This window comes from Leopardus geoffroyi, chromosome D4 (assembly GCF_018350155.1).
Source record: "Leopardus geoffroyi isolate Oge1 chromosome D4, O.geoffroyi_Oge1_pat1.0, whole genome shotgun sequence".
NCBI lineage: Eukaryota > Metazoa > Chordata > Mammalia > Carnivora > Felidae > Leopardus > Leopardus geoffroyi.
Window position 1 is genome coordinate 62,743,526 of NC_059342.1, and position 12,005 is coordinate 62,755,530.

General features: G+C 43.0%; 1 protein-coding gene across 5 annotated transcripts in view; it reads left to right on the forward strand.

The window, feature by feature from the left end:
- The window catches only part of MSANTD3 (Myb/SANT DNA binding domain containing 3), a 28,789-nt gene extending 19,590 nt beyond the window's left edge, over positions 1–9,199 (forward strand). For all 5 annotated transcript variants that reach the window (XM_045470354.1, XM_045470353.1, XM_045470355.1 and 2 more), the window contains one exon: positions 4,077–9,199. In XM_045470354.1, the coding sequence (XP_045326310.1) occupies positions 4,077–4,486 (410 nt within the window). In that variant the 3' untranslated portion in view covers positions 4,487–9,199. The remainder of the gene's footprint in view (positions 1–4,076) is intronic.
- The last annotated feature ends 2,806 nt before the right edge of the window (positions 9,200–12,005 follow it).

Here is a 12,005-nt window from a genome sequence, read left to right on the forward strand (position 1 = left end):
ATGCAAATGTTTATTAATAAATTCCATTATTATTGGGGTGCCTGGGTGGCTCCGTCAGTTAAGCGTCAGACTTTGGCTCAGGTCATGACCTCACGGTTCGTGAGTTACGGCCCTGTGTTGGGCTCTGTGCTGACAGCACAGAGCCTGGAGCCTGCTTTGGATTCTAGGTCTCCCTGTCTCTGTCCCTCCCCCACCCCTGTTCACACTCTGTCTTTCTCTCTCAAAAAGAAACACTAAAAATAAGCAAATAAATTCCACTACTATCACTTTCTAATCCAATCCCCTTCTTTTGGGGATGGGAACTCCAGTACAGAGACTGAGTTACGTATCCAGTCATGGCACATTAACAATCATTGGTCTGAGAAAAGTCCCTATTTTGTGTTCCTTATGTGTTGATTCCCTTGTCATTTGTCACCATTCACCTCATTTATTCTTTTCTTCTGCCCCCTAATCATAACAATGTGCTCGTGCGTTCTCTCACATATTCTTGAGAGCAGGTGTTGGTGTTTGGTGTACATTTATTTTATTTTATTATTAAAAATTTTTTTAATGTTTTTATTTTTTTTTTGAGAGTATGTGCGTGGGGGAGGGGCAGAGAGAGGGAGACAGAGGATCTGCTGACAGCAGCAAGCCCTACGTGGGGCTCGAGCTCACAAACCATGAGATCATGACCTGAGCCGAAGCCAGATGCTTAATCGACTGAGCCACCCAGGGGCTCCTGTGTGCATATATTTTAAATTTACATAGATTGAAAATTGTGCTTTAGATAACATTCCTTTTCTTTTCTTTTTCTTTCTTTCTTTTTTTTTTTTTTTTGCTTTTTTCATTTAGAATGTTTTTAAGATCTGTTCCCATAAATTTGTTTCTTTTAGTTGATGCATGACATTCTGTAGTATGCACTCACTGCATCTTATTAATCCATTTTTCTAGTCAGGTCTATTCCCTTTGTTCTACAGGGGAGAAGAGCTGGGGTTTGGCCTGTGCACAGTTTCCTTTCCATCCGTTTATCGCCATAATAGGTATTTTCCTGCTGATATTAAACTTACTCAAATTGCCCAAGTGGAAGAATACCTCCTTGCAGTGTCCTCTGCCCCCAGGAAAGCCCTTAGGCCATCCTATCCATTTTGCACAAGACTGAGTTGTTTTCTATGTTGGGTGGCTTTGTTTTACCTGGGAGACAGATTACATGGTGTGTGTTTTTAGCAGGTTGCCATTCCCAGCATAGTCTTTTTCCTAATAATTAGGAGAAGATTCTCCCCATCTGAACACTAGCTTCCATTCATTGGAGCTAATATTTGTGTGAAAGTTAAGTAACTACTCCATCAGGCTCCTCTAGTTTTAAGCTCCAGCTTCTGCCAGAAGAGGCCTGGATTTTTAAGAGCTTCTGCCTCTTAAGAGGCCTGGATTTTTTAAAATATTTATATATTAGTACACATTTAAACTACAAAAGAACAGTTTGAAAGTAGAGTCATTTATTTCTCTGCTCCCAGACATGACCGTACTTGACTTCATGTTCCCAGCTCTATAGAGACAAATTTGGAGATCAAAATTTGGAATATGCACCCATATTCTTAATAATAAAGGGGTTTGTAGTGGATACAACTTGGAGGCAGCATTTTAAGATGCATAAGTGGTCAGCTGAGCAAGGAAGGAGGGAGAGGCTGGGCATTGTAATGGTTGAGCTTGGATTTTGGAGTCGTGCAGACCTGGATTAGAGTGCTGGCTCTTTTAGCTAGCCAAATGACTTTGGATATTGTATTTGGTTTTCTCTAATAATACCTCCCTCAGAAGGTTGTTTAAGGATTAAATGAGGTGATGCTGCAAAGCACTAGCCTAGTGCCTGGTTAGCTACTCAGAAAATGGTAGCTGCCTTCACCATCATCATCATCATCAGGCCCCTAAAACTTGGAATCCTTTAGACAAAAATGAACATTTAGAAATGGGAAGAGATGTGCAGCATTGTAAGGGCATGAACTTTAAAGACTTAGAGGAGCATACAGAACTATCTTCTGGAATGAAATCAAAGAAAACAGAGGCCAAAAGTGCCAAAAAATGCCTATGTGTCCAGTCTTCAGAGAAGATACTTTCAGATCTAAGGCTAGATGGGACACAGATGAAGTAACCTCTTTGCCGTTGTTCACACCCGAGGGATCTTATTCCCAGGGTGAAGCCTTTCCCATTTCCTTGTCCTGTGCCTTGGCTCCACTCAGAACACTGTCCTGTCTACACAGTTGTGCTGTGTTGGGAGGGATGTGACCCACCGCAACCAGTTCATTCCCACACATTTCTGATGTGGCCAGCATCGTCCAGGCCCTGGAATGCATTCTCCACGAGGATGAATAAGAGACACTTTCTATCTTCAGAGTATTCAGAGACCGGATGGGGAGGTAGTTAAGCCACCAGTTTTAACAAGTGCTCTGCCAGAGGTATGCTCAGGAGGCAGCAGGAGCATGAAGGAAGGACATCTAATTAAGGCATAGCCCTTGGAGTTGGGAAAGATTCCTAGGGAGATATTTTCATTATCTCTGGATGACACGGAAGTACTTTTAACCTTCTCTTTCAAAAGTGAGACTTCTACCTTCTTTCTCTTTAATCTTAATTAGGGACCAGTTATGGTTGTTACCTAACCCCTTGGAGTGAAATAATCTAAACAGTAGCCATTTTCCTTTTATTAACAGAGTATTACGAGTTAGGTTTCCCCCAGTAGCCATTAACATTCCCGGCATCCCATCTTCTGGAATAATGGAGTGGACGTAATAATGTAATCAACTCTGTTAATAAATTGATATTATTTTTCTCCAAGGAGACAATTCTCATTATTGGGAACATAAAGCTTCCCAAGAAAGCCTTGGAGTCACAGCTGGAAGACTCATTGGGTTAGTGGAGTTAGTGTCTTCCATATTGAAACTCCTTAATTGATAAAATGTCATTGCGCTATAAAAATACTAGTATGAATGTGGCACCAGCAAAACTGGCATCCTTTTGTATCCATAAGCTCTTCTCCCCTGTGTTCAAAGCTTCAGTCAATAAATATTTACTAGGCATCCTCTATGTACCAAGCAAAATAATTGGTGCCCAAGGATAAAAGAAATGAATAAGGCATGGTCCCAAAGTAATACTAGAACATGGTAAGTGCTATTACAGAGGAGTACTCATAGAGAAAGGAGCGATCTGGGGTTTTGCAGATGCTGAACAAAGTGGGGGTTGTGGGGAGGTTGAAAAGGAGAGTCTGGAATAAGAGTGCATGCTTGAGTGAGTGTGGGGTCCTGGGTGGGGAGGGAAGAGGGATGAATAGTTAGCCCAACTTCAGGCTGAAGGAACAGAGACAGAATTATAAAAAAGAGCATGGCCTTTAAAGAATGTGAAGTTTTTGGTACGATTGAAGGGCACCCAGGGTATTTTGGAGTAAGGCGAGAAAAAGGAAGGTCAGAAACCAGATTATGAGGGTTACTAGGCTGCAGTGAAAACTGAGCCAAAAATGGGAACCCCAGAGGAATATTAAGAGGTGAGTTGCAGGTGCAGCAAGAGTCTGAGTCCTGGAAGGAAGCTTGAGAAGGAGCAGTCGGAGAGGAGGTGTTGAAAACTGAGGAGACAGCCATGGTGTGGAAGCTAACAGAGGAAAGAGATTTCAGGAAGGATTGTCAAGGGCTAGGGAAAGTGTTCATGGCCGGATGAGAAACTGAGACAGGGAGGTCAAACTGACGGAGAACTTAATCTGAAAACCCACCATTGCTCTCGTACCATGGTGTTCTGCTTATTCGGAGTTGTGCACACTTCGGTTTAGACCTTAGGTCAACAGTTCTTGATAAGCACAGCCTCGGACCACTGTTCCTATAGTTCACAGTTCTAGAAACCACATGACGAAACCCTTTATCATTGCTTCTGGAGGGAACACTGGTTTTGACTTGTGGGTTTTGAAAAGTCAGGTGTGGCAAGAGTACCCATAGACAAAGCAGGCCAAAGCAGACACTGTTTCCGCTACATCCTGTGATGGGGGACCTGTCATTTGGAATAGGATTGATACACTCTCTGCCTGTAAAATCTTTGAACGTATGTTTTCTGCTACTGTTTTTCAGAATCATTTGCTGTTTCAAATAGAGAACTGTGCGATGATGAGAAAGAGTTCATACATTTTCCTGTGTGTGAGGGGACCTCTCAACCTGAACCCTCGTGTTCAGCTGTCAGAATAACAGCCAATAAACACTACAGGAGCAAAACCTCTCAGGAAGGTGCTTTAAAAAAGATGCATGAGGAAGAACACCATCAACAAATGTCCATCTTACAGCTGCAGCTGATACAGATGAATGAGGTGCATGTGGCCAAAATCCAGCAGATAGAGCGGGAGTGTGAGATGGCAGAGGAGGAACACAGGATAAAAATGGAAGTTCTCAATAAAAAGAAGATGTATTGGGAAAGGAAGCTACAAACTTTCACCAAGGAGTGGCCTGTCTCCTCATTTAACCGGCCCTTTCCCAATTCACCCTAAGACTGTGGGGGCGGCTCCCTTGTAACCAATCTGTGTCGGCAAAGAAAGCCTGGAACATGAACTTGCGGTCAGTAACTTGTAACAGAGCTACAACTAGGAAAATTAGAGCGGTAGTAGTCACGTATTTAAGAATACATTCAGGTAAACTGCTGCACCCCATGTACCCCTTCACTGGCAAAGAAGCTGATCCAGTCTCCTGAAAACTATCACTATGAGTGCTATGATTCTGAATGTAATGTCTCTTAATTAGAATTCATACAAGAACCACGTGTGAGTGTTGTTGTTGTATTTTTTTAATCAGAGGCAAGTGTGACTATAAAGGAGTGTGGCTGATTTTTTTTTTTTTTTTTTTAATAGTGGAACTTTTCTATCCAAGTGAACGCGTTCCCGTTGAAAGTGGCTGAAAGTCCCTGGAGGCCACATGTTTCTCCAGGGGTGATGCTATTGCTCAGAACTCGCTGGAGGTCTTTAGGGAAACCTCCATGAGAGCCTTTTTCCTTCCCCCCACCCGCAGTGTCATTCTTTGAGTGGCTTTTCTGATTTTAAACACCCAACATTTGGAAGGATATTTTCTCATGTGGCTCATGAACTGCCTTTGAAGGCCTTTCCCCAAAGAGGGGTTCCAAATAATGGCTCCAAAAGCAGTAGCTTTGTTGGAACTAAGGATGTAACTGCTTTGAGGGACAAATGTTCATTTAGATTTCTATAACCTATCATGTTTGTTTTATTAAAAGATAAGACTTGCAATTTTATAGTCACACTGTGTATGTTTTTTAAAGGTGCTGCCAACCCCACTGTGCTCATTTTTGCTTTCCCTCTGTAGTTTCCTCCCAACTTTGTGCTACTGAGTTAATGGGTGCCCTGTTTTTAATCATTGGCCACCTAGGGAAAGGCCCTTCCCTCACCATGCTCATGGTGCTAGCTATTAGTAATGCTGTGGAGTTTGCATCACACAGTTAGCATTGGCTTTTTAAGAACCCGTTACCAGCATATTTGGAACTATGGATTGGCAAATGGATATTTTGATTTAGTTCTGAGATCGCTTCTCCTGTAGCCTAGTGTTAAAACCAGTTCTGGGATGTTGGGCACAGCAGTAGCTGGAACAAGAAAAGTGACACGTGTCAAGGCAGGTCAGCAATTTCTGAGCATGAAATTTCAAGGCCACGTGCTGGGGAAAGAAAAGTATGTGTGGCAGAGGCTATGTAGGGGGGTGTAGGGTGAGAAGCCACGGCCTGAATTCTGATCTTGGCTCTGCCTCAAAGTGCTGTGTGACCTGGGGTAACTCCTTTTAATCAGTGCCTGTAATAAAGTAAGGCATTGGTTTAGATAATGTTTAGAATCTTCTGCAACTCCTTGACTGTGGTGTGGTCTGCATAGTCTTGAATGGGTACTGCTAACATCCGAATTGTCCAGAAGGTCTGGGTCATTAGGGAACAATTGATTACTGCTTTGGCTAAACTTCCCGCCTTCCTAAGTTTTGAATTTGGGTCCTGGGGACTATAAGTTGAGTAAGATAAACATATACTTGTTATTTAATTTACGCACTACATAAAACTTAAATGGATATCAATTTATACTCTGATCATATTTTAAATATCTTAGAAGCACTGGTTATTTGAAGGAAAGCTATAAAGACTAGATTTGAAAGAAAGGATCCTTTTGTAAGGATTTGTATTCTTAATTTCATGTTTACAAAATGGACCCTTTAGAGAAGACACATCTAGGTAAAGTCCCAAGGTTAAATGGTTTATGGAAGACAGAACTTGACTCTCCATGCCCTCCTACCCACTCAGGATTAGGGCAGGGAATGGCAGGCCCTCAACACAGATGTGAACAGAGTGAAGTTTTCCTTTGTTTCACCTACTGATCCATCTGGAAATCTTGTTAATATGCAGCTTCTAGAGTGGGGCCTGAGATTTTGCATTTCTTACAAGCTCCCCAGTTTTGCCAGTTCTGCTTGTCTGGTCCCCACACTTCCGCGTAGCAAGGTTTTTTAGAGGACTTTGTGAAGTTTTTACTTATCATCCTCCCCAGACTCTCCCAAATTGGGTTAGGTACACTTTGTGTATAGCAGTGTGCTGGACATTATCCTCTCTCAGAATTTATCACTTAAGCACACAAACAGCAATGCAGAACAACACAAAACATGCTCACACACATAATGAAATTATAAAAACAGAATGAATTCCTAACCAAATAAAGGATAATTAAACCGAAGCCTAAAGTACCGTGCTCTACTGTTAACGGTATTTATGAGTTTATAACAGTAGTTTTCAACCTTGGCTATGCATAAAAATAGTATTTTATAAATAATTAGTCCCACCTGGTCCCAATCCCAGAGGATTCTGGTTCAGTTGACTTGGGTTGGGGCCTTGTTCTCTACATTTTTCAGAAGGTTTATTGGAAGTTATGATACATCACTGGGATTGAGAACCAGTGGTGTAGAGTTCAGTTATGTCTCATTTGATCCTTAATCCTGTGAGGTCATGCAGAAGTCAGGAAATGATGCTCAGAGAAGAATCATCTGGTACCAGACCAGTGGCTGGTAGATGGCAAAGCAGAACTTCAGTCCTAGGTCTCTCGACTCCAAAACAGATAGTCCCACCTGCCTGCCCCTATCCCATCCCTCAAAGTTATATCATGGATTTGTTTTATCCTGAGAGTCAGATCACACCTGCAGTGTACTTTGGTGTCTTCATTCATGGGCAGGTATATGTTCATTTCACCATTGAGCAGTTCCTTACTGAGGTGGATATGCAATAACCAATTCTTGGTAGGTGCTGTAGGGAATAGACAAATTTTAAGACAGTTCACCATCCCCCACCCTGCCAAATCGTGGACACACCCAGTCGGGGAGGTAAGACTTAACGCAGTTGTCATGTACTCCATTAGTGCATGTCTTCAAGTGCATTTGTAGCTCAGAGGAAATGCCACCTCCTCCGGGAAGGAAGACCTCTTGGGAGAGGTGGTATCTGAGCTAAGTCTTTAGAGTTGGCATTTGGACAGGTGGAGGTTCAGAAAGAAGAGAACCTTTGCTAGATGCAACAGATGCAATCTGTTGAAGATTCAAGATGATGAGACACATAATTGGGAGGCAGTGAGAACATGGTGAATTTCCAAATTGGGCAGCAGCATGACCGCTGTGCTCCAAGAGGAAGATGAGAAGGTGCAACTGAGTTTAGGGAAGACTGGAGTGCAGGAGATGAGGTAGGTAGGAGGGTCTTGCCCTGGTCAGGATGAGATGCTAGGATCTACAGGAGGCTGTCGTCAGACAGGGAGACCAACGTGAAGGGCACTGCAGAGGTGGAATCAGTCAGGCTTGGCAGTTGATTGCTCTTGTTGGAGAGGAGGGGTGAGGTGTTAAAGCTATGTGCCAGAAAGAACCATGCTGCCGATTGAAATGAAGAAAGGATGCATTTCTGGCTCTGACCCAACCTAGGAGGTGCCGAGAGATGAACTAACATTGTTGCCTCCATGCAGCCTCGAACATGGAATGGGAGGGAGCACCTCTACCCATCTCTGCCGTGGCTGGCCTCTCTTTGCTCTGACTTCTTGCACCTGTCCCTCCGATGACACTTTAGCCCGGGGTCTTCGTCAGCCCCCTCATTTGGTGCTGCCTCGGCCACCAGTACCTCCAATGCAGGTGGTGGTGCATGTCACCATCACTTACAATGGCTTTGCCCTAGAAAGATCAGAAAAGGTCCTTTCTTTAGTGTCCCACATTGTATAAAGGGGCATTGGCCGAGAGGGGCTGTTCATGCCCATGTATGCCTATTACAGCCCCTTTATGAAAGTCAAACATGGAATTCTACCCTACTCATCAAAGTTTTAGGGAACGTTTTAGGAATTTTGCAGAGAGAATCTTGAAAGGCATTGACTTTGTTGTTGTTGTTTTGTAGTTGTTGTTGTTGGAAGAAAGAGACTAGAAGAGGCAGCATGGTGGGAGAGTGCATTTGAGTTGTCAACAGCCTCTGCAGTGTCAGGTCAATTACATCAGCACTTGGTTTGGACCAGGGGAGAGGAATGGCTCTGCCTCCTGGGAATGTCAGAAGGACCTGATAATTATATTTGGCAAAGCCACGAGGAATGGCTCTGTAATGTCATTGTGAAGAATTACCCTTTTAGTAGCATTTCTGGATGTCTGAGCTTTTCACATGGAGTGACACTTCTTTTCTGCTCTGGCTTTCTTCGTTGGGCTGCCTCCCGTGGCTCCTCCTGTTCTTCCTCGCCCTTGCTTTGATACCAGTTCGTGTTTTCTGTCTTCCACCTTCCCAGCCCTGTTCCTCCAGCCCCTCCTCCTGTACCCACCATAGCTCCTACTCTCCCCTGTTTTAGAGGTGGAGTCATGTGAGAATGTGTGTGAGGGAAATACTGGCCAAAGGGCAGCACATTCAACATCTGGTGTCAACAAGGAGAAGCGTAGCCTTAGACTAGCCAAACTGAGGACAACCTGCTTCCATGCTGCATCTGCTACTTTTGTGTTGGTGGGACTCAGAAGTCATGGGGCAAGATCACCAGTGATCCGTGACTGCAACAAATTATTTTCCTAATTGTGCCATATATTATGCCCTTCAACACAATTTACTAATCTTTGCCTCCGTTTCTCCATCTGTGAAAGTGGTGTAATACTTATCTACCTCCCTTAAATGTTGTGAAGATTAGTCTATGTTAGTAAAGCACTTTTGAAATAAAGAGTGATGTAAAGCATTTTAACATTATTGTTGTCATTGTGGAATGGATGCCCTCCTGTAGAGAAACTCCTTTATAGGGGAAGTACCCAGGTGACTATGGTTCAGGAACACCCAGTGTAGAAAACTTACATAAAGTTACAAGAGTGAGATTATTTTCTTTGTGAAAAATTTCAACATGACATTTCCTAAAACAGCCCTTTGGTGCATTTAGAATGAGGTTCAATTTATAGAAGGGTGATTTAAGTAAATTTTTTAAAGAACATACCTATTGAACCTCCATAACCCACTGTAACTGTCAGAATTGCAAGCTGACTGTTACCCCAACAGTGCAGTTTATCATCATTAGGTGGAAAACTTATATTCCTACATTATCCAGATACCCAGATTCTGTGTGAGGGTTCCCTCACTGTTGCCACTCATTGGAATGGACAGAATGGTGATCCACTACTTCTGAATGAGAGGATCAGAAGCTCTAGTTCTGCTTGCAAGATGCCTTGACAGCATTGCCACTGTGTGTGTGTGTGTGTGTGTGTGTGTGTGTATGTGTGTGTGCACGCGTGCACGCATGTGTGTGTAAGATTAACCTGTACCTTTATTAAAGGGCTCAGGGCGGGAGGTTCTCCATCCATAAATATGGGCTTCCTTCTCCTGGTGACTGCCAAGAGATTTAATTGGGTTCTGTTCTGAGTTTTCTTTTTGTGGGTTTATTGAGGTGGGGGGGAGATTCCAAACCCTGTTACTTAAGAGATAGGTTACTTTTGATAAAAAGAATGCTTGTTAATAGAGAAAGTACTGTAAGTAGCAGAAGTCAGTAGAAGTAGAAGGTGTCAGGTTTTGTCCCATTCTTCTGGTTCAGCTTCCAGAGTAACCAAGAAGGAAGCTCAGTGGTTGTTGCTCTGCTGGTGAAATACATACGGATCTAGATTCTTATCCTTGAGTATTTTGTTTGTTTGTTTGTTTAAGTTTCTTTATTTTGAGAAAGAGAAAGAAAGCACAAGCACTCATGTGTGGAAAAGGGGCAGAGAGGGAGAGAGAGAGAACACTAAGCAGGCTCTGTGCTGTAAGCACAGAGCCCAATGTGGGGGTTGATCCCATGAACCCTGAAATCATGACCTGAGCTGAAACCAAGAGCCAGATGCTTAACTGACTGAACCACCCAGGTGCCTCAAAATTCTTACCCTTGAGTCTTTTTTTTTAATTAAAAATTTTTTTAATTTATTTATTTTGAGCGAGAGACAGAGAGAGAGAGAGAGAGAGAGAGAGAGAGAGAGAGAGGAAGGGAGGGGCAGAGAGAGGGAGAGAGAGAGAGAATCCAAGCAGGCTCCACATGTCAGTGCAGAGCCTGACATGGGGTTCGAACTCACGAATCGTGAGAGCATGTCCTGAACTGAAATCAAGAGTCACCAAGCCACCCAGGCACCTCTTAATTTTTTTTAACATTTATTTATTTTTGAGAGAGACAGCATGAGCAGGGGATGGGCAGAGAGAAAGGGAGACACAGAATCTGAAGCAGGCTCCAGGCTCTGAGCTGTCAGTACAGAGCCTGAGGTGAGGCTCGAACCCATGAACCCCAAGATCATGACCTGAGCTGAAGTCGGACATTCAACCAACTGAGCCACCCAGGCGCCCCTCTTATACTTGAATCTCGAAGAGTGTCTTTGGATGGGCTAGTATTAGATCTTCTGTAGGATTGGAGGGTGGTTACTTCACACTTAACCACTGAGAAGTCTAGGGAGTAGCAGGGCAGAAGCTATTCAGGGGAAGCTCTTCTCAGTGTGATAGCAGAAGTACAAGAGGACAAGCCCAACTGTAGAAGCATTTTTATTTCAAATTTTGGTGTTAAATCTGCTAATATTTCCTTGGCCAGAGCAAGTCATATGGCTGGGCGCAAAGTCAAGCAGAGGGAAGTAGAGTCCTCCTAAGAAGGTGAAGTGAAGAGGTGAATATTTTGAACAATAATTTAATCTACCACAGTATCACAAGTCGAAGGGAACCAGTGGAATACCAGACTTGAGACCATATAATAACAGAGAATCTAGGAGGAAATGCTTCCCTGTTTTTCATCTTCTACTGAGGCACTCCTTCCTTACTTCTTTCACTCCTCTTTCTCCTGGAGGAGAGCTTTTAAAGTAGTGATGATAATAGATAACAGGGATGTTGGATTAAATGAGTAATATGTATTTAGTTCTATGCATTTAGAACAGAGCCTGGCACATAATAAACACTAAGTTTTAGCCATTATTTTTTTCTCTCAAGTTTATATGGCTTCTAAATGGGGCCAGACAGATTTAAACCCAAGTGGCCTGGCTCTGGAACTTATGCTTTTAAGAATCATAATACACATGGGGCACCTGGCTGGCTTAGTCAGTAAAGCATGCGACTCTTGATCTCAGGGTTGTGAGTTTGAGCCCCACATTGAGTGCAGAGATTACTTAAAAACAAAAAACAAAGACAAGCAAACAGACAAAAAAAGGATCATAATACACCGCCTTGCTATTCAGAGCCCTAGTTCAAATCTTAGTTTTGCAAAGAACATGACCTTCTGAATATTAGACCATCATCTGTGTAATATCAATTTCCCAAGATTGCTATAATGAGACTACAAATATGGAAGAGCCATATAAACTATAAAAAAGAGTCCCTAAAACTCTCTTCTGATATTCCGTGTTACAAGAGAATCCGGGACTTTCTTCTAACATCACAAAACTTCATCTTAATCTCTCCTTCCAGCCTCCCCACTCTGACACTTCCTGAGTACATTCATCAGTCTCTCCATTTCAGAGCCTGGCTCTGTGAAATTACTTCCATTGATCCCTCTACCAGGAGTG